This window comes from Punica granatum, chromosome 4 (genome assembly GCF_007655135.1).
Source record: "Punica granatum isolate Tunisia-2019 chromosome 4, ASM765513v2, whole genome shotgun sequence".
NCBI lineage: Eukaryota > Viridiplantae > Streptophyta > Magnoliopsida > Myrtales > Lythraceae > Punica > Punica granatum.
Genome location: NC_045130.1, coordinates 5,809,283 through 5,830,285, shown reverse-complemented (window position 1 = coordinate 5,830,285; position 21,003 = coordinate 5,809,283). Strand labels below are relative to the sequence as shown.

Below are 21,003 nucleotides of genomic sequence, written 5' to 3'. Positions count from 1 at the left end.
CGCCATCTGCTCGGGCCGGAGGTGGACAGAATGCCAAATTGTCTCTGCAAGAGATACTCCCTCTAAGAAACTCCAGAGAGACACAGACAGAGAATGACACAAGAGGGACATGTACATTAGTCGTAACAGACAACTGATCAATCTATCAGAGACCCGAGCTTAAATATATAAGAGAGAGGGATAGAGTCGTCGAGTCAGAAGGAAGAGAGGAGAATGTATATATATCTGTATGTATGTATAATGTGATTAATTAGGGATTGTTGAAGAATTTGGAATGATGATGGATGATTGGCAATTTTCAAAAAGTTAGGGCCTTTAATGAGTGGTAAAACTAAAAAGATGCATGAGCGTGCATGCTCGCCCTTTGTACGGCCAGTTTGCCTCTTGTGGGCGTCTTCCCTTTCCATCCTTTCCCATATAGCTTCGTCCACCAACTTCATAATCATCATAATTAGTAAATATGACTTTTTAAAAGCAAAGTCAATGCCCCCATGTAGCTACATTTTGTCTTGGAAGTATTATTTTTCAAGGTTCTAGGCAGACTTTTTAGGTCGAATGATAAACAAAATACTCCGTCACATTGATTTATAGGAAGTCCAAGATATATATGCGAGGAAGTCGAATATATCCGAAAATTTTACGACTAAGATCAGTTGCGGGTGAAATGCATGGTTGTTATAAATAGAATCTTTTCTGCTCACGAGTATGTAAAAGTAGTAACACTGGCCTCTTATTATAGACTAAATGAAAGAGCCGGAGGTTGGTTGGCTCTGATACCAATTGTTTTGTATTAAACAGAATAGCCCGACTCAAAAGACCTCTCTCTTCAAAAAGCCGATGCCAGTGTCCTAAAAAACCGAAGAAATTGAATCTGATATGTGTTACACAAGTCTGAAACCGCTTAATACAAAGATAATTATGAGCTGCTCCGTTTTGTGCCTTCACACAGACAACAACAGTACATATCATTTGAGTGTTTAGTCGTAATAATAATAGTGATAAAGAAGATTTTAAGAACCACCAAAAGTGAGGATAGTGATAAGTTGTTGGGAAAGAGGCTTTCATGGGCTTTCTCAAAGACATTACTAAATCCCTTTTGACTTTTGCTGGAAAAAGACGAATGCAAAAATGGGCCTTGGACTAGTTCCTGTCCCCCACTTAGCCTCTATAGTTTCTTTGACAGACCAACCCCACTTAAATTTCTTTACTATATAATAGCAATGCTATCTATGCTGTTTTCACATGATTTCTTTGGTCTTTAATCAATTTTACAGAGCATTTGGCCACCATTTTTATCTTTGGGATTTGTCCCTCTACCCTACACGTAATGAGAAGAATCAATGAAATCAAACATAATTGTAATGAGATCGTTCCCGAAGAAATTCTACAGAAAAGGCATAATACTAAAAAGTATAATATTCACATAACTTCATAAAACACACAAAAAGAGAGGAGAATTCGTACGAGTGACTGATTTAGGCAAAACGTACATGCAAATATATAGTAGTAGGTAGTAATATCTACATTTTACTCAAAAGGAGTCAAAAGTAAAGTTTCTTCACGAGAATGACAACTTCCGATTTCCTTCATTCTCACTGAACGAGAAAGCTAACCAGCAACTCCCCCCTCCTTTTACCCATGGATCATCATTCAGAAAATACAAAAAAGGTGAGGGAGGTCGGAGGCGGCTTCCAAAGGAATTATCCTCGACCCTACAGAAAAATTGGAGAAAGAACAATGCGTTGCTCGCTGTACAACGGCGACAACTTGTTTAGTGTCCAGCCAAAGCTAGAATCAGTTAAAAATTTGGACGGATGAATTTTACCTCAGACCATGCAGAAGTGGCAATACAAATTATGGATCGGAATCATCTGATGCACAACAGCTTCAAATGCCGGTGGCACTATCCAAGGCCTCAAACGTGATATAGTGTACCTCTGAAGCACCAGACATCATCCTGTTTGCCTTCAAGATTCGGGGATACCATATCCCCTCGGGCTGAAAGGCAAACAAAGCGGTTATTTATCTTCAAGCTTGATGATCCTGGCTTCATTCCCAACTTTGAATAACTAAACCAAAAGAGATATCTTACCGTAGAACTGAATCTGTATTACTATGCACCATGCATGAGAGTAAGTTCAAGTACGGCAATTCAAATATTCAAACAGAGGTAGAAACAAATGATAATCGATACAAAAGAATGAAAAGATGCCAGTGTATGCTGAAAGGAAGAAAAAAAATTATATCAAAAGCCAAGCCCAAACTAACCTGGTTGGCATTGTATTTAGCAACAGTGAGCTGAAGAAAACAGTCGTACTCGGCACGGTGACGCGCAAAGACTTTGGGGGAAACCACTTTAAGTAACTTGTTCATGGCATACGGGAAGGAAGGAACATCGAAGCCCTAGATTTTCAGTCAATCAAAAAAATAAAAAGAGGAGGAGCAGAAAATCCCTATGAGAGAAGAACGAACCACCACCAAAAAAGAATAAAAGTCGATCGACTAGATCAGCAATCAGTTACTACTTACCTGGCTCTCCTTCACCTTCCCCAAGTAGAACTCCATCTCTTGGGAAGTCATAGAACGGAGCCAGGAACGGTTCTTCGGGATCTTTGGATAAGGCGGACCATTCACGACTTACAGACATTCCAATGAAGTTTGGGTTAGGCTTATCGTATCCTCCTTCCCCTTCATGTTAAAAGAATGAATCGATCAGTGCACTTAGACCAAAATGATCCTGATTTATGAATGAAGCATTACGAAATCTTAACTCCATGATCTAATACCAAATGCTGACCCATACTCAGAGATTAAAATGGCAGCATAGAGGACCTCATCTCTTATTTTACAGGCTTAGAACACTCGAGAAAAAAAGGATATTCTAATTTTTTAAAGCAATTCGATGTTTTGAGGTTACTACCGATGCAACAGCCCGGCTACCTTTTTGCTACAGAAGGTGATATTTCTATCCAAATGCAAAAGGTTTTCCCACTCGGCCATTGAAGCAATTTTCGGCTTCCACCAGCCACAATACATATACTCAGTATACATCTACTCTGGAATGGGATTCGCGCAGTGAATGAATAAACTTTCAGGTGCATTCATTCATTCAATCAATCAATCAATCACCCATTCGACTAAAATACAAGTCATAATCTGCAGGAAAGGTAAAGGAGATATATCACAGAAAAGAAAAGGAACAAAAGCATAGTGACAGTGATAGTTAATGTAGAAAAAGCCGGCCCTAACCTGACAGTCTTCCCCTGAGAATAAAGCACGAAACCATGATTCCACAGCCTCAGGCGGTGGCAGGGACGATGGAATACCATGAATCAGTCCAAAGGGGCAACCAGATGGCATCGGAGGAATTATCCTTGACCCTTCAGGAAATTGGCGAACAAACAAAGTTTACTCGGGGTATTATGACGACATCTAGTTTAGTCCAGCCAAAACTAGAAGACACGGTTTAAAAACTCGGATAACTGAATTTTACCTCTGACCCTGCAGAAGTGGCAAAACAGAAGATTGGTGGATGGAGGCATCTGATACACAACTGCCTCGTATACTTTAAAAGTACGGTCAGCATAACATAATCCAAGGCACCAAATGTGATGTAGTGAACGACGAGAGGAGCACAACTCCCACGGTTTCGCCTTCTGAATAATGGGAAAGTATATCATCGTGGGCTGAGGGGGCAAACAAGTTAGTTACCAACCAAACAGATATCTTTTTACAGTAGAACTGAATTTGTATCGCTATACAACAATGCATGAGGGTTCAGGTACTGCTATACAAATATTCTAACAGAGTGGACAAAAATAATCAATACAGAGAAAGGGGTGTAGCGCAGTGGCTAACACCCTCACCAGGTAACCTAGAAGTTTCAAGTTCGATTTTCATCGGTGGGACTACCTGTGCCCATTTATTTAGATTTACTTTCCATTTCTTACAGAGAAAGGGGTGTAGTGCAGTGGCTAACACCCTCACCAGGTAACCTAGAAGTTTCAAGTTCGATTTTCATCAATGAGACTACCTGTTATCATTTATTTAGATTTTCCTTTCCATTTCTTTATACTAGGCTATGAGACTCCTATTGTAACCGGGAAAAAATAATCAATACAAAAGAATGAACGGCTGCCAGTGTAAGCTGAAAGGCATAAAGCAATTTAAACAAAAAAGGCAAACCTTTAACTAACCTGGTCGGCATTGCATTTAGCGACAGCAAGATGAATAAAATCATCGTAGTCGGCACGGTAAGTCACGAGGTCATCCAGTGGAACCGGTTGAATTATGTCATCCAATACATAAGGCGTAGGAATCAGCATCGAAGCCCTAGACATTCAGTTAATGAAAATTGGGGGAAAAAAAGAGAGAGAAGGATAAGAGATTCCCCATCATAAGAGGAGCAAATCACCACGACAGAAGGTTGACAGATTAAATCGGCAATTAGCTTCTTTTTTTTTTTTAAGTAAAATGCAGTTTGCCCCCGAGCTTTGAGCATAGTAACAGAGTGCCTCCTGACCTTCAAAATTTTACACAATCCCCCACAACCTATCAAAAAAAAAAAGCAAAGTGCACCAGGACTACTTTCTTTCTAGTCACTTTTTCAGGCAGAATTTATATTTTATTAGTTTATTAAATTAAGAAGTTATGAAATAATTTCAAAAACAAAAAAAAAACAAAAACAGAAGATTGTCATTTAGGGAGAGGGAAGAATCTCTCCCCAAATTCTTGAAACGAAACATGCTCAATCAATTTCACCGGTGAAGTTGCTCCACGGTTTTGCTGGACTTTCATGCAAATCTGAGAGCTCGTAGTTCATAGCAATTCCTCGAGCTTCAAGATTGGACCTGTAATTTCCGTGTACTCCAATGATCTGTTATCTTTTGTTGTATCGATTATGTCTGAAAATTGGTTATTATTACTCATTGCCTCCGTCTCTCTCTCGCATCATATAAAGGGGAATCAATTTTGCTAATTTTAAGTAATTGTCGCATAAGCATGTACTGTGATGGGATTGTTGAGGTAATGAATGAATCTAAAAGCACGGGGATTCATGTTGTAGAATTGTTTGTCCGAATTGTTCTCTGCTTGCAATTTGTATGATAATACTCATTCGTTCTGTTCGAAGAATCATGCGTATGGATTGTTGGGTTTGTTTGTTGCCTCTAGGAAACGTTCTTCTCTTCTGTTCCTCTTTTCTTTTTATTTTTGAGACTATTGATAAATGCTGAATATCAATAAATTAAAAATAAATAAATTTTGGCCAAAAAAGGTGATCGGAAAAGGAAGTCGGGATGGGACTCTTCTCTTTTGTCGATAGGTTAGGTGGTATAGTGAAAAAATTTAAAGGTTTTGGGACATTCTGCTACTAGACTCAATACTTAGAGGGCAAACTGCATTTTACTCTTGTGTTTTTTTACCTGGCTTTCCTCCACCTTAACCAAATAGGCCTGCTTCTCTTCGGGCTTCATAAGACACCTTGAGGACCTCGCAATGTTCACAACCTCGGGCGGTGGCGGTGGCGGTGAACTTGGCATACCATTCACAAACATAGCAGGTTCCTCCTTCATGTTAAAAATAAAATAAATAACAACGAATAGATTAGTGCACACAGACCAAATTGATCCTGGCTAATTGAATGGAACAGCAAGAAAGCTTAATTCAGCGATCGACCTGGCAGAATATGCTATTTAAAAATAATAATAATAATAATAATAATAATAATAATAATAATAATAATAATAAAAGGACGATTTCGACATTTTCAGATTATTACTGATGCAACAGTAGGACTCACTCCATTTTCAGAGAACGACATGACGAGAGGAGCGAGCACAACTGCATGCCACGGTTCGCCTTCCGATAATTCTCTCCTTCGAATCGTTGTCGATCAACACTAGTCGAAATTGAGATTTATTTTATTACATATATATATATATATATATATATATTATTAATATAAGTAAGGACAAGGATGTGCCCGCCGCCGTTTAATTTATTGATTCCCCTTAAAATGGGCTGGGCTGGGTTGGGCTGAGACCGATATGGGCTACTATTAACTATGTTAGTATTAGGACCATCGAATTAAAATCTAAAAAAATCTACTACTCTATTATTAATATTACTTCAAATTTCAAAAATCTCCTTCTTTATCTTCTCTATTACAGATTAATATTTCCCCCGGTCAACAAGACGGAGAAAGAGCTAAAATCAACCAACAATAAAAGATTACAGTGAGGCAAAACGGAGTAAGAAAAGCTTAATATTTAATTATGTGGAAATATGGTGTTGGACTGCTATGCTAAATGGTTTATCAACGAATGAAGGTATGGTGTACGAGAATTTTGCATGATTAGAAGATTCTCAAATTTCAATTTGCGCTTGTTAGTGCAATCCTTAAACCTACTTCCATAAATCCCTATTGATCAGATACATATGCGTATATATTCAACAAAATTAAAACATATATATATATATATAAAACATAAATTTTAAGTATATCACATTTTCGTAAAATTATTTTACGCAAGCTCTATGACCTCCTCATTCAGTTAAGTAATTAAAACACAAAACCAAAAAACAGAAACTTCATTATACACAGAAAAGTATGATAAATAGCTGCAGTACGTACACTGTAAACACAGAGGTGATATTGATGGAGTATACTCTAGAGAGGCAATCAATCAATATGGAGAAAACTACCTACCTGCGGTTGATGATATATATTGCGCAGGTAGCTTACCCATGAGCGAGGCTGCGAGAGGATCCTCTAAATCGAGCTGCAAAGTACGGGTTTCCAAGCTTGCTGAGCTGAGCGCACATGCATAGTAACTAAATTAATAATTACCTCGTGAGTTCATCCCGTTCGAGTGACGGTTTGCACGAACAAAGAATGCTGCAAGGGAACACCATTGCACTCTTCAGAAGGGTTTCTTAGTGGGAATTTGCAGAGCGAGTTTGGCATGCTGTCCACCTCCTTCCAAACTTTCTCGATCGGGGCTGATATGGACGGGGGAGGTGGACAGAATTCCAAAATGTCTCTGCAGAGACGCTCCCTCTAAGAAACCCTCGAGAGACACAAACAGAGACGACACAAGGGACATGTGCATTAGTTTGTAGCTGACAACGGATTGATCAGAGACCCGAGCTTAAATGTATAAGAGAAAGGGAGAAAGAGTCGAGTCGGGAGTTTGTACAAGAATTTGGATTGATGATGGACGCTTGGTAATTTTCAAAAAAAGTTGGGGCCTTTTATGAGTGGTAAAACTAAAAAGATGCATGAGCGTGCATGCTCGCCTTTTGTAAGGCCCGTTTGCCTCTGTGGTGAGTGTCTTCCCTTTCTACCCTTTCCCGTATCTTGGTCCACAAACTTCATAAATCAAATCATCAAAATAATTAGTATATATCACTTTTTTTTAAATAGAAGTCAATGCCACGCTTGGCTCAAAAAAAAGAAAATAGTCTCTAAACAAATAATAAAACTAAAACGTTTTAGTTATCAGGTGAAGACGATTACCGCGTTTCACTCTCTTTGATAAATCAAATATTATTTTGCATGGATCTATGAGGAGTCAAAGACATGGAAATGCAACAGTTGATTGGCTTGTTAGATTTGGGATCAATAGAGCTGAAGAATTCATAACTTGGATGTACTCTTCTTTTCACTGTCTTTCCCTTCATCGATCTGTTTTTACGATTTTCTTGTAATTTTTCTTTTCTTTTTCTAATCTCTATGTATCCTCTGGAGATTTCTTTAGTTTCTACGAGGGCTACTAAATTATTAATGAAATTTAGTTGAGTTAAAAAAAAAAAAAAAAGGAGTCAAAGACGTGTGCATGCTGATGAAGTTGAATAATGTATCTCTATGTATAAGATCACTGACATGTGAAACACTTGCTATGACCATAATCGTTTTGCACACGAGTATAGGAACTCTAGCCTCTCTTCTAGAAATCGATGTCCGCGTCCTAAAGAACTGTGAAGAAATTGAATCCGATATGTAGTATAAGTCTGAAACCTCTTAATGTAAAGTTATAACTAAACTGGTCGACCGTTTTAATCTTGCAGCTCGAGAAAGGCTCACGTTAATTATGAGCTGCTCCTTTTTTGTGCCTTCACACAGACAACAACAGTACATGTCATCTGAGCATTTCGTAGTAATAATAATAATAATAATAATAATAATGATAAAAGAAGATTTTAAGAACCAACAAAAGTGAGGATAGTAATAAGTTGTTGGGAGAGAAGCTTTCATGGGCTCTCTCAACATTACACAAATCCCTTTTGACTTTTGCTGAAAAAAAGAAGCATCCAAAATGGGTCTTAGAGTAGTTCCTGTCCCCCACTTAGTCTCTGTATTTTCTTTGTCAAACCAACCAAACCCCACCCCCATTTCACGTTTTTTTCTTTTTCTTTTTTATTTCCTTACATATAATAAGAAAGGGATTCTAACTTCTAGTGCAAGCCGCCGACTTAAAATTAAAAGTTTTGAATTCAATTCTCACCAGTCAGATTGTACTGATTATTCTTTTCTAACCGAAGACAGTTCTCTCTCTTATACAGCCCGAAAACATATAAAACATGAAAACTTCTTTCTTATATGGGAAAACCAAATCGTTTTTCCATCACAAAAAATCGGTATATGACGATGACAGGGAGCCAAGTTGAGTACAGGCGAAGCACGATTTACTTTGTGCATTCAATTAACGTACCAGTTGTATTATTGCCGTTAATGTTGCCTATGGGGCTTGTAGCTTGAAAAAGATCAGCTTGGTATAACGTGGCATGGATGTCACATTCATGATCACGACCATCCTTTGGAATGCACAACAAATAATTCCACTCTTTTAAAAGCCAACAATCTTAGATGGTTCCTGAAAATGACTATCAGAGTTGCTGTCTCTGCACACGACAAGCAAAAAAAAACTGTTCCTTTTGGACATATTCTTCATGATTATTCTGCCAGAAAAAATTATATTTATTATTAAATAAATAAATAAAGAGTGAGTTTAGTTTCAGAAAGGTTGTCTTGAAGAGGAATAATGAAAAGCAAAGCCTCTAGGAACGTAAACAAGTGCCCACTTTTGAGCTTGACACATGAATGAAGGCCTTCAGTGTCACCAATATCTCAAGTCAACGTCCATATCTTACTGTAAACTTTATTTGCTTCACATGTAGGGACCTAATTCTTTCTTTTTGTATAGAAACTTTTTTACCTATTTACCACCCGGCGCTTCTGTGCTACCTTACTTACCACTCGTTCTCCTCACTTGTACTGCAAGAAACGAGCTCCTCCATGATGTTGAATAGGAAATGGAAGTCCTACGCGATCTCATGATACCTCCACGGTGGGTTATTTTGATGTGCTATTTTCGGCTAGAGGGAAGTCGTCTTGGACTATTTCTGCAGCTGGGTTTGACTCTGCCCAGACCGATGCGTCGAGATACCCGAGCTCGAAGAGCCTGTCGAGGATAACATCTTGTGCGGGCTCAAGGGCCCAGTTGAACAGCTGGAAACGGGTTGTTAGCATAATGCTTGTCATCTTCAGTTTGAATAAGAAGAAAGTCTTGGTGAAGATGTGGGAGATGCGATTACCTCCCTGGGGGTGGCCTGATAATCTGGGTTCAAGTCTGGGCTAATGCCGATCCCCTGAAGGCCCAACTGAGAAGCTGGGAAGGCACAAACCCGAACCTGTGGAGATAATACATATAACGATCTAGAATTCATAATCGCTACTATCATCAAGGAATACAGGAACAAGCCTTGTGCCCGACCTATGCAGTAATGCAGATTTTTCTAATCTATTTCCGAGAAACAAGTACTAAATGTAAGTTAATAATATAGCCTTTCTTGCAAATTGCAATGGTTGTTCTACAAGAGAAGCCCTAGCCAAAGCGACTGTGACAGGGGTGCTTATAAAATATACAGGAATTGACTAAATGAGATCGAGGATGATGATGTAAGTGAAGAAATACAGAGATTTGAGGGCCAAATCAGGACTCAAGGGAATTACCGTCTGTGCAGCAGATGTTGGCGGCATAAATAAAGTTAAACCCCCATCAATGCATAACCTGTTACGAAACATCGTAGCTGGCCTTGGAGCAAGATATCTGCATCATAATATCTCCTATCAGCAAGAAAGAAGAGCAGCAATTAGGACATCTAATGAAGAACTTTTGTCAATAACTTGGTCACCCCGGGATGAAGGAAGAGGTGAATACAGCATTGATCAGGTCTTCCTTCGAGTCAAATTGATCCACCAATAAGCCTCGAGGCCTCCAGAGGATCTGCGTCACAGCAACTGCAATGCAAGAAGTTCAGAGAAAACAAACATTCACACTAAGAAGAAACTCACAAACTCGAGAAGGGGACTGTGTCAGAAGCTGCCTCCGTACACGGATAATTACATATAGTTAAAGGCATAAGCAAACTAAATTAGATTCTGATGCACTTCCATTTTCTAAGTAAGTTGCTTCAAAGATGAAAGCTTTAAATTCTTGGAAAGCAATTCGAGCCAAATCATACTTGCAGATGGCAAACTACAGAATGAAAGTGCACGCGTACCACGAACCCTGCCATTTGACCTGATGTGAACATCTTCGGGAAGAAATTTGTCTAGAACTTCACGGAGAACGGCCTATTTACAGCAAAAGTAACTCAGATCGACACTCATATTTTCAACAAGCAGATACATTTGAAGCCATAACTTCAATGTTTACAGCTCTTACGACAAAAATGTATGTAATGTTTCCGGATTCAAGGCAGGGCAAGTTAAACCATGATAGCTACTTCAGAAGATGATTAATTGATGACCTAACAAGCACTGCATTGGTGAATTATAGTAGCCTATACAGCATTGATGACGACAAAGAAAACACGGCAACACCTATAAGGGTGGCCTGAGCTATATCTCGAAGACTGGAACTTGAACTTATCATATGTCAGTCATTTATAAATCTAACCTTCTCGCAATACAGACAATCGTGATATCACAGGGAACAAGAACAGCAACATTCCTCGTGGTACAGTGAGTAAACAGAGGAAACACATACCCCGAGTCGAAATGCAGTTCCTCTGCTGCGACAATCATCGGCCAGTATCTTCGTAGCTCTCAAAGCCTCTTCCATGCTCTCTCCCGAAGCAATGACTGCACACACAATGGCACCAGCCGATGAACCCGCCAATGGCGTTGTATCCTGAGACAGAAATTAAACAAACTTTTATTCTTGAAGATCATATAGAATGACCCAAGTGAGAAACAAGCAAAAAACAGAAGACACGTAGAACGAGAAATGGAATAGCGAACCTTAATGTAACCTTTCTCGATAAGGAACTGAGCGACGCCAAGATGATAAGGGAACAAGAGCCCGGCGGCGGAGAAGCTGAACCCGGGGCTGGTGACCACTCTCCGCTTCTTCTCAGCCTCCACGTCTTTAACTCTCTGCTCCCAGATCACCTCCGGCTCTATCTCATCCTCCATTACCACCCCAATTCTCTCCTTACTGTCATTCCTCCTAACCGTACCGTTATTCCCACCATCGAGCGTGGGCAGAGGATTGTTGCCGCCGGGGCTCCTCTTGCTGTTACTTCTCTTAATAAGCCGCGAGGCGAGGCCGAGGAACAGCTCCCCCGTGGCCACGGCGAAGGACTTCCTCTCGGACGGAGATGGCGGCTTCTGGGTCGAGCTCGGGTCTTCTTGGATGGGATTCTGGTTCTGGGTCGACGAAGACGACGAGGAGGAGGAAGAGGGACGATTAGGGGCAGAGAACGCTAGGGTTCCGGGGCGGATATGCGGGCCGAGCCGGGGGGAAATGGAGGGAGTGGGGCTGACCAGAGAAGGGTAGGAGTGGGTTTGGTGGGAGAGGAAGAGGGAGGAGAGGGAAGGAGCCATGGGAATTGCGGGAGAGAGCTCTGAAGCTCTGCCTCTTCCTCAGTTTTGGTATCATCGACCGCTTCTTCTGTAGACAGTAGTCATGACAGGAAGAGACGGTCCTTTTTTTCTTTCTTTTTAAATTGTATTTATTTAATGTCGGGCTGTAATTTCGAAACATAAATATTTGTTTTTTAAAATTTAAAAAATTTAGTGCGTTAAATATTTTTCCATTTGAGGCAAAATTCGAAATTTAAAAAATTTAGTGCGTTAAATATTTTTCCATTTGAGGCAAAAATTTTAATTTTTCCGGGAAGGGGGGCGGTTAGTGTTCTGCTGGCTTATGGCGACCGCCACAATGAGCACGGGGTAACTTGCACGTGGCCTACGAATAAAAACTGTGGTAGCTATTTGTTTTTGAGTTAATGAACTGACAAAGAATGATTTTTGTCCAAATTTTAATTTTGACACTAACTTTATTTTTTGACACGAATTTTGATATTCTTGTCACGTTAGATATTTGTATCGTTTTTCTATCTATTTTGTTGATGTGATGGTAAATGATGCTTACGACGTATCATATTACGTTGACAAAAAGAATAAAAAATAAATTAAAAAAAGAAAGAAAAGCTTTGATCGGAGAAAAGGTGGGGGCCTCCGGTCGATCAACGTGCAACGCTATCCTCTGCACCCTGGTTGGGGTCTCCTGTGGGGCCTCGACTCTAGCCACTCAGCCCCCCACGCCAACCCAATCATTGGGGTTACTTGGAAGGCAGCGGTCGTGGCCAACCGAGGACCCCACTCTTTCTCCGATCAAAACATTTATTTTTCAAAATATATATATATATATATTATTATTTTTGCTGACGCAATGTGATAATGTTCATCACGTAGAAACCGTTTTTCTGTCTCGTCAGCAAAATGAATAGAAAATGACAGAGATGATTAACGTGACAAAAAAATCAAAATTCGTATATTTTTTTATCAAAAAATGAAGCCATGTCAAATTTGAAAAATGGGACAAAGTCCATTATTTTTTGGACCACTGACCCTTCATTTTTTTTTTCATAATGCCTTTTATTAAGCATTTTCTTTCTTATTTTGATCCAGTGGTGTTCGTACTTGCTCAACTAATTCCTGAGTCTCGTAAATCCCAGCGCCTCATGAAGTGGATAATCATGTCAAAAACTCTTTGATGGTTCCAAGGAGTTTTCGGATCCGAATTTGGTGAATACATGAGTTCCTTATTAACTACTAAATCAGCCAAACTCCTTCGAATTACGGATGCACACGTTTACTAAACTAAATAGAAATTTAAAACTAACCGCATTGTGTGAATCCGATTCAAGACAAAGCATTGAATATGTAAATTAAATAAACAGAGAAGCTTTGGTTTAGATTACGCACACATTCTTAACAACCGTGTGAGGCTACACTATCATTGGCGAGGTCCACGCTCACTTCCATGCCCGAGTTCCCACATCCAACCACGAGAACTCTCTAGCCCCAAAAGACATAATCCGACTTGTATTCGTTGGAGTGCGTCGTTATCCCTCTAAACTTGTCAAGAGCTGGAATCTCAAGTGTGATGGGCTCTTTATCCTCCCCCGGTGGAGATGATTACCCAAGGGAACATGTATTCGTCTGTGGTGTGATGATTTCTTTCTCAAACCCAAAGATTTTGACCTAATAGTTATGGGAGAGTTTATCGCTCCGTTTGTTTTCAAAGTCGTGATTTAAGATTTTAACTTTAACTTTAACTCAAAACACTACACAACAAAACACACATTTCAAAAGTCAAATTGGTGGGCCCCATATATTATTAAAATACAATCCCATTATAATTAATTATCTATACCTTCCATTCATTTCATATTTAAAAAGTCAAACTGGTGGGCCCCATATATTTTTGTCTTCTTCTACAATCACAATCACAATCACAAATTCGTGACTTTAACTCCGAAAATAAACGCATTGTCTATATCCATCTGGTTCTCAGTTCGAAATTTCTTGATATTAGTATAACGCTTTTTGCATGATTACTCACTCCGTGCCCCGAGAATAATCGGATGAAGCCTCAACAACCTGGGCCAAAGAAATTGATATTTTTTTTTTGGGCGGGCCGAAGAAATATATATTACATTATATTAGAAAAAGGGCCTTTAGTATGAAGTGGGCCCCGCCGGAATCTGCTGAGGTCATTTGCACGATGAGCACGTGGGTCGGCCCGGTCAAACACTCCGGTCGCTAAGCCCATTTCCTTTTGTTCGTAAAATAGGGCAGAGGCTATTGGACCCTGCATGCGCCAGGTGTACGGCTGAACTAATCCCGTCGACATCCATAAATTTGTATATTGCACCCTGAATTTTATGTTGTATGCCACTTTAGCCCCCCAGAGGTCCTAAAACGTCTCTCGGTCAGCCCCGAGCGGTACCTTGACTCTAGATTGCAGTCGTCGTCATGCTATTTTGGTGCATAAGGTTGTAGAATTAATACGATATGAGTTTTTATTTCAACCACGATAATGAAAATGCATGTTTTATAGTGAGACAATGAGGTTGTTTTCTAGGAAATTTCTAGAGCCAATTTAGTTTTATTGTGCAAGGTGAAGACGGAAGACAAATTGAAAATCGAGGGTGTGAAGTCTTGTATCATGGTGGGGAAGGTACACTAGGTAAAGTACGATATGGTTCAAGTCAATAGTATAAACAATAGCACAAAAAGAGTTCAAGGCTTTAATGTTGTGGCACAAGACGTCTGTTCAAAATCAAAAGGTTTTGAACTCGATCCCTATCATTAGATTTACGTACCCATTTATTTATCTTCATAATTAGGAAGAAATGGTGCAAAATGATTTTATTGAAAGTTTAGGCAACAAATTGTAATTTTTGATTAAGAAATGGTTCCTTCCTCTCGCACGTCTCTCTCTCTAGTCTGTGCACTTTCAGATAGCGCCAAAAAGCTGGAAATGGCGCACAGGCTATCAGAAAGCGAAGCAGATGCCCAAGAAATCCACTCCCTTCTTCTTCTTCTTCTTTCTTCAAGCTCATGGTTACCGTCATAGACCCTGAACCTCGAGGATTCCAGAGGGAACGGTCCGGGACAGATGCAGTGCAAGCTCTCACTCTCAGTCGCCCGTCTCAAGTGGGCTCCATCTGCTCACCCACGAGGTTGCTTCAAGACGGGTCACTCAGCGAAGAATCTCTCCCAACATAGCTCTCGGTTCAAGCTCGTGGGGCAGGCCCCCGGTGACAGATGGAAGCTCAGCGACATTGATGCCAGTGAGTGTTTCTCCGTCCCCCTCCGTGCTGATTGGCAGCTCATTGCTGGCTTCATGGCTTGTGTATCTTAGCTCAGCTTGATGTTTCCATTCCTAGCTGCTTTCAGCAGTTCTGATTGCTTCTGGAGATTCTCTATGCTAGATGGGAAAAAGGGGTGTTAGGAATTTTTCTGCTGGCAGGATTTGCAATCGCTTAATATCGATTCGGGGTCAGTTCGAATTCAGTCGCATGACTTTTTCCCGTGCTCAAAGATCGGACTACCCTGACCTGTATCTTCTTTTGCTATGTCTTGAGCAGAGAGAGAACCTAAATCTTGTCTTCATAAACAAGTGCAATCTAACAACTTGACGGCCACTTTTTAGCTTCGCTGAATGAATGTACCTTTTCTATTGGCAGATGCTGTGCAGGAACAAGTAAATTTGTGGCTATCGAAGACCCAGAACTTCCTAAGCGAAGTAACTATCCGGCTAGTGAAATCCGGTCATGGAAGAAAACCTGATGCAGAAGATGCTTCGACTACTCGAGACGAACTGGAGATTTTTATGGCCGAGCAGACTGTCAACAGGAGAACTCCAAATGGGATTCTCTCGTTGGAAGCCGTTTTGGCTATTGAGCAATTTGGCAGGTGAAAATATGTTGCGGCTTTTTTCTGTAGTTTTGCCTTTCTGCTGTTAATCTGTCAATTTTGTTGAATGCTATTAATGTTATGATTGTTTTTTCCATGCGTGAACGGAAAGGATATTATGAATCCATATAATTTGCGATAAATAAGAGTTTGCAATATCCAAGCTGTTGGGATTGAATGTGGTGATTCATATCACCAACGCCACATGTAGAAAATGCTCATTGTTATAGGACTTAAACTAGTTGGAACTTTTGATTTGTTCCCTTCCCATTTGGCCTCTACTATGGATACTGTTTAAGGTCTATTTGTTGGCTACTGAAAGCTTGTCTGTCATTTCCTATTGAATACAGCTATGGGAATATAATCTTATAAAAAATATATCAGTGTATCGTTTCAAGTTTACTTTCTTATGTTTATTAGATTAATGAAGGAATTGTGGTTTGACTTTTTGAAGCTGATGCAGGATGAATGGATTGACTGGTCAGAAAATGCAGAGGATATTCAATGCACTTGTACCTGAAACTGTGCATGTGGATGCCCGCAATTTAGTTGAGTACTGCTGCTTTAGATACTTATCAAGGGACAGTTCTCATATCCACCCTTCCTTAAAGGTATGGGGAACTTTGATATACGTTATTGCATTTTTATTGATTTGTTTCCTATAATCCATCTGTCGGTGAAATTCAAGACTCAAAATACAAACGATGCTTTGTAAAGTTAATAGTTGTTCCACTTACCGTTTTTAGAATTTTGAGATGAGCATGAAGCTCTGCTTGAATATTTATCATTTTTTTTTTCTTGTAATCATATTATGCCACATTCTTGTTACGTGCAAGGTTTTGTAAATGCATGATTTGCTCTGTGTTAAGCATTTCTATCTGTTCTTTCCAATATTGTATCAAGTCAGTCCAGTATTTCGTTTCCAGGAACCCGCATTCCAGAAGCTAATTTTCATAACAATGCTGGCATGGGAGAACCCTTATTGTGAAGAGGACAAATCATATGCTTATTCTGCAGAGAAAGCCCTTTTTCAGGTGACCTCCTGTTCATGCACATAGTCTTAGTTGTATGCTTTTAATTATAGTTGACTGCAAGAGTTCTTGGCAAGAAATGTCTATCCTAATTATACTTTTTCAGTTATTTTCAGTGATAGTAAATTGCTAACTGTAGGGGCCAGGTTTTGATAGAATTTTGGCTCTGTAATCGAAAATTTGAGACATGCTCATCAGTCAGGTGCTGAGGGGATTGGGGATGTTGGCTTTCTGCATAGCACATATTGTAGCATCATCTGCATGATTCTCATATATTCATCCATGAGAAACTAAGTCATGCTTTGTACTGTTCAATGCTTTAGGATAAAATTGTCGGAGAAGAGGCTTTTGTTCGAATAGCTCCTGCTATATCTGGTGTAGCCGATTATTGCACAGTGCATAATCTTTTCAAGGCACTTGCCGGTGATGGAAGTGGAGTGTCTCTGAGGTCATGGTTAACTTACATCAATGAGCTTCTCAAGTAAATACACCCATATATGTATTCTATATTTTTGTTTGCCTTCTATCTTGTCGTCGTGAGTGGATTTAACTTATCCTTTTGATCTGACAATTAGCATGTGTGCATCTTTCTCACGCAGAGTGCATGAAGGACGAAAAACATATCAGACACCTGAAACTTTTCAGATCTCTGAGGAGAAAATAGTCTGTATTGGTTCTAGCAGGAAGCATCCCGTTCTTAAGTGGGACAATAATATCGCATGGCCAGGAAAAGTTATCTTAACTAATAAAGCAATCTACTTTGAGGTATCTGATCCTATCCACTGGTCTACTTAATTAAGTCTATTGTTTTATAGAAAGAAAGAAGAAAAATTGAGGTCTGAAAATTATTCCCAATATTTCTAATGCTAAAACATGCCCAAGCAATCTGTTGAGACTGAGGAATAACTAAGATGCACTTTCAGCTTTTCACATTTTTTTATCCATGGCTAAAATCTTTCTTTTCCTGAAGTAGAACTTCTCAATTTGGATATGCTTTTATTGGGATTTATGTGCTTTCCAACTTTATAGCCGAGTGATTTTGCATCTGCTGTACTTCAGGCTGTCGGGCGAAAAAGTGCATCAAGATTGGATCTTACAAGGAAAGGATTGCGAGCAGAAAAGGCAAAAGTGGGTCCTTTGGGATCTGATCTTTTTGACTCAGCTGTCTCTATTTCTTGTGGTCCTCAGTGAGTAAGCTTCTCTTATCTGTCTCAGCTCGCTATTTAGAATTGCTCTCAGTTACTCTCCTAGAATCAAAGAAAGAATCTGAAAGAGAGGCCTAAGCCATACGTTGGACTGAAAAAAATATCTTGAATATATGTGGTAGCTCAATCTGGGTTATGGAATTAAATGTTTCAATTGCTATCTATCGAGAAACACAATGAGTTTAGATGTATACATCAATCTACTGCAAAGCAGAAAACGACTTAAAATGAAGAAAATGTGGAACTGCCAATATGCTAAATATTCACTAATAGATAGGCTATACTTAATTGCAAATAAGGCGTCGTAAAATTTTTAAGGGAGTTCAGTCACATAATTAAGATACATACTTTGCACAAGATGTACAGACAAAATGGGGGAAAGAATTTCGTTAAAGGATTGATCTACCTAAATATTTAGGCTTGTGGCGAGGTGCATCGTCTGTGCATACAAAGCATCGTTTGCCACTTACTTCACACGTAAACTGAAGCTTTGAATAACATGAAATAGAAACATGTTTAATAAATAAACGGCAACAGTGGGTCACCACAACTCAAAACCAACAACTTCCCAGAAAAGGTTAAACTTTGATATTCTTCGAAATTGAAACCAGGCGCTGTGTTGCTTTTACCTTCATTTGCTACCCAGGAATGTATCAATATTCAGTTTCCTTATACTATCATGAAGTTTCTGTACTGCTATAGGTCAGAGACTTGGGTGTTGGAATTTGTTGACTTGGGAGGTGAAATGAGGAGGGATGTTTGGCATGCTTTCATCAGTGAAGTCATATCCTTACACAAGTTCATTGATGAGTATGCGCCCGAAGCAGGCGACAAGAGTGTGCTCAATGTGTTTGGGGCCCAAAGAGGGATGGAGAGAGCAACAATCAGCGCGGTTAATAGTGTTGCCCGACTTCAGGTCCTTCAGTTCATGAAGAAGTTGTTGGATGATCCCACGAAACTTGTCCAATTTTCCTACTTAATGAGTGCGCCCCATGGGGACATTGTTTGTCAGGCCCTAGCTGTAAATTTCTGGGGCGGACCATTAGTCACGAAATTTTCAGAGGCAGGGACTGATCAACAGGCACCATCAGCTTCAATAGAATTGTCCGAGAGAATGAGTCCTGTTTTTGACATAGATGGGAGCATTTACTTGAAGAAATGGATGAGATCTCCTTCTTGGTATTCTAGTGCTTCGATCGGTTTCTGGAAGAACTCAAACCTAACAAAGCAAGGTCTCGTGTTGAGTAAGAATCTTGTCGTGGGAGACGCTAGTCTTGTAGAGAAGGCTGCACTTATGTATCGAAGGAAGAGCCAAGTGGTCGAAAAGACTCAGGCCACAATTGATGCTGCAATGCTTAAGGGAATACCTAATAATATTGACCTTTTCAAGGTACAAATTACGTGTTGGTTTATTTTCTATTTAATCTAGCAAGTTTCCTGAGCCACTTCCTTACTGATATAGTGCTCATCTAGGCAGCTGTTGGTATTTTAATGTAACTGGGACTATCCTCTAAGAGTGCTTAATTTGCAGGAAATCATGCTCCCTCTGACAATTGTTGTCAAGAATTTTGAGAAGCTTCGACGATGGGAAGAGCCATATCTTACGGTTTCATTTCTTGCATTTTCCTATACCATCATAATCAGGTACCACTTTATTTTATCAAATGTTGATATTATCTGACGTCTGGCCTTTATCGTTATATCGCATTTCATTTCATCAGATGCTTTTAATGCTTTTCCATTTTATTTCTTCAGGGATTTGTTATCGTATGTTTTTCCAGCAATTTTGATTGCCCTGGCTGCTGCTATGCTAACGCTTAAAGGGCTAAAGGAACAAGGACGCCTCGGGAGATCTTTCGGAAAAGTCACGATCCGTGATCAGCCACCTTCGAATACTATCCAGAAGATCTTGGCTGTGAAAGATGCCATGCGAGACGTTGAGAGTTATCTCCAGAATCTGAATGTCATACTTCTGAAAATCCGAACAATTGTCCTTTCAGGACAGCCTCAGGTAAGTTCCATGACATTGAAGCGATATGGTTATAACTTCTTTAATAAGTCGACAACACTCTGACTATATCTATTGCTCCTTGTTTCGGTTTTCTTAGAGCCTATACTGATCTGTCTTGTTTCACAGATAACCACGGAAGTTGCCCTCGTATTGCTGTCTTCTGCGACAATCAAGCTGATTGTTCCTTTCAAGTACATCTTTGGCTTCCTCCTCTTCGATCTTTTCACCCGAGAGCTTGAGTTTAGGAGAGAAATGGTCCAAAGGTTTATGAGTATCTTAAAGGAACGGTGGAAGATGGTGCCTGCAGCTCCTGTAGTCGTTTTGCCCTATGAGAGCGACGAGTCTAAGTCACGGATTGAAGGTACGCAAAAGGATGAGAATGATGAAATAAATACAGAAAAGAATCAGAACAATCGCAAACCTAGATAGCAGGATCCACAGCCGAACTGAGAAATTATAACGTGACTTTGGACCAGTGGTCTTCTCATGCAGTAAACATTCGTGGTCCAGCATCTAGTTTGGGCTAGAGGGAGCTAGTTCAAGGTCAGGAATAAAATCAGAATCACTCAAGGTGTCCTTAGATCAGTGCTTGTATGGAACATTATTGTTTCCAACTGTCGCTATTTTGACTGAATTATGCATTATATAACTAGATTGAATTTGACGGAGTTAGGCAATGATTCTGCAGGAAGAATAAGTCCTTAGAGGGAAACATGGTTTGAATCTGATCGGTGGGTCTCTCTCGATGTTAGACTGGGTCTAAAGGATTTGTTCCTACACTGGTCCTGTCACGGACATTGATTTCTATCGACCCCTTTGTTATGGACCAGTGGTTCGGAAGAATCTTTCACTGGGTCATTTCCGAAGGTCGTCTTTTCTTTTTTAAATTCGTTAGTGATACCACAGGAATGGTTTATACTTTGATGTACAGACATAGATTGTGGAAAGGCAGTGTTGGATAATTCATCGTCCTTATGA

At 39.8% G+C, this 21,003-nt stretch overlaps 2 protein-coding genes and 1 long non-coding RNA gene across 7 annotated transcripts; 1 reads left to right on the top strand and 2 right to left on the bottom strand.

Annotated features, from left to right (window-relative positions):
• Positions 1–1,400: 1,400 nt before the first annotated feature.
• Positions 1,401–7,713, bottom strand: LOC116203091. Of its 2 annotated transcripts, none has more exons than XR_004156204.1 (9): positions 5,801–7,713; positions 5,424–5,567; positions 4,197–4,332; positions 3,494–3,686; positions 3,250–3,380; positions 2,530–2,688; positions 2,269–2,403; positions 1,826–1,998; positions 1,401–1,749 (listed from the first exon to the last, which is right to left on the bottom strand). It is a non-coding gene; the product is annotated as an uncharacterized LOC116203091 (long non-coding RNA). The 2 variants fall into 2 exon arrangements; XR_004156205.1 differs by having other exon boundaries at positions 1,401–1,712; positions 5,801–7,711.
• Positions 7,714–8,962: 1,249 nt separating this feature from the next.
• On the bottom strand, positions 8,963–11,988 carry LOC116205786 (patatin-like phospholipase domain-containing protein 2). 2 transcript variants are annotated; one of them, XM_031538444.1, is made up of 7 exons: positions 11,309–11,988; positions 11,055–11,198; positions 10,528–10,639; positions 10,198–10,303; positions 10,016–10,112; positions 9,598–9,693; positions 8,963–9,511 (listed from the first exon to the last, which is right to left on the bottom strand). In XM_031538444.1, exons 1-7 carry the CDS (start codon positions 11,891–11,893, stop codon positions 9,356–9,358), a joined length of 1,296 nt encoding a protein of 431 aa, XP_031394304.1. In that variant the 5' UTR covers positions 11,894–11,988; the 3' UTR covers positions 8,963–9,355. The 2 variants fall into 2 exon arrangements, with proteins under 2 accessions (XP_031394304.1, XP_031394305.1); XM_031538445.1 differs by having other exon boundaries at positions 10,567–10,639; positions 11,309–11,986.
• A 2,847-nt stretch (positions 11,989–14,835) lies between these two features.
• Positions 14,836–20,996, top strand: LOC116205867. 3 transcript variants are annotated; one of them, XM_031538555.1, is made up of 11 exons: positions 14,836–15,153; positions 15,550–15,778; positions 16,242–16,389; positions 16,705–16,812; positions 17,133–17,257; positions 17,409–17,574; positions 17,869–17,996; positions 18,717–19,404; positions 19,546–19,658; positions 19,770–20,025; positions 20,152–20,996. In XM_031538555.1, exons 1-11 carry the CDS (start codon positions 14,979–14,981, stop codon positions 20,452–20,454), a joined length of 2,439 nt encoding a protein of 812 aa, XP_031394415.1. In that variant the 5' UTR covers positions 14,836–14,978; the 3' UTR covers positions 20,455–20,996. The 3 variants fall into 3 exon arrangements, with proteins under 3 accessions (XP_031394415.1, XP_031394414.1, XP_031394417.1); XM_031538554.1 differs by having other exon boundaries at positions 14,837–15,153; positions 17,133–17,290; XM_031538557.1 differs by lacking the exon at positions 14,836–15,153 and having other exon boundaries at positions 15,644–15,778; positions 16,233–16,389; positions 17,133–17,290.
• Positions 20,997–21,003: the final 7 nt, after the last annotated feature.

Excerpts from the sequence above, each read along its gene's own strand:
- LOC116205786 (XM_031538444.1), bottom strand. The coding sequence starts at position 11,893 with ATGGCTCCTTCCCTCTCCTCCCTCTTCCTCTCCCACCAAACCCACTCC. Across the intron at positions 11,199-11,308 it reads TCGAGAAAGGTTACATTAAG|GATACAACGCCATTGGCGGG; the intron begins GTTCGCTATTCC and ends TTTCTGTCTCAG. Across the intron at positions 10,113-10,197 it reads ACCTCTTCCTTCATCCCGGG|ATATCTTGCTCCAAGGCCAG; the intron begins GTGACCAAGTTA and ends ATTATGATGCAG.
- LOC116205867 (XM_031538554.1), top strand. The coding sequence starts at position 14,979 with ATGCAGTGCAAGCTCTCACTCTCAGTCGCCCGTCTCAAGTGGGCTCCA. Across the intron at positions 15,779-16,241 it reads GCTATTGAGCAATTTGGCAG|GATGAATGGATTGACTGGTC; the intron begins GTGAAAATATGT and ends AAGCTGATGCAG. Across the intron at positions 17,291-17,408 it reads TACATCAATGAGCTTCTCAA|AGTGCATGAAGGACGAAAAA; the intron begins GTAAATACACCC and ends TTTCTCACGCAG.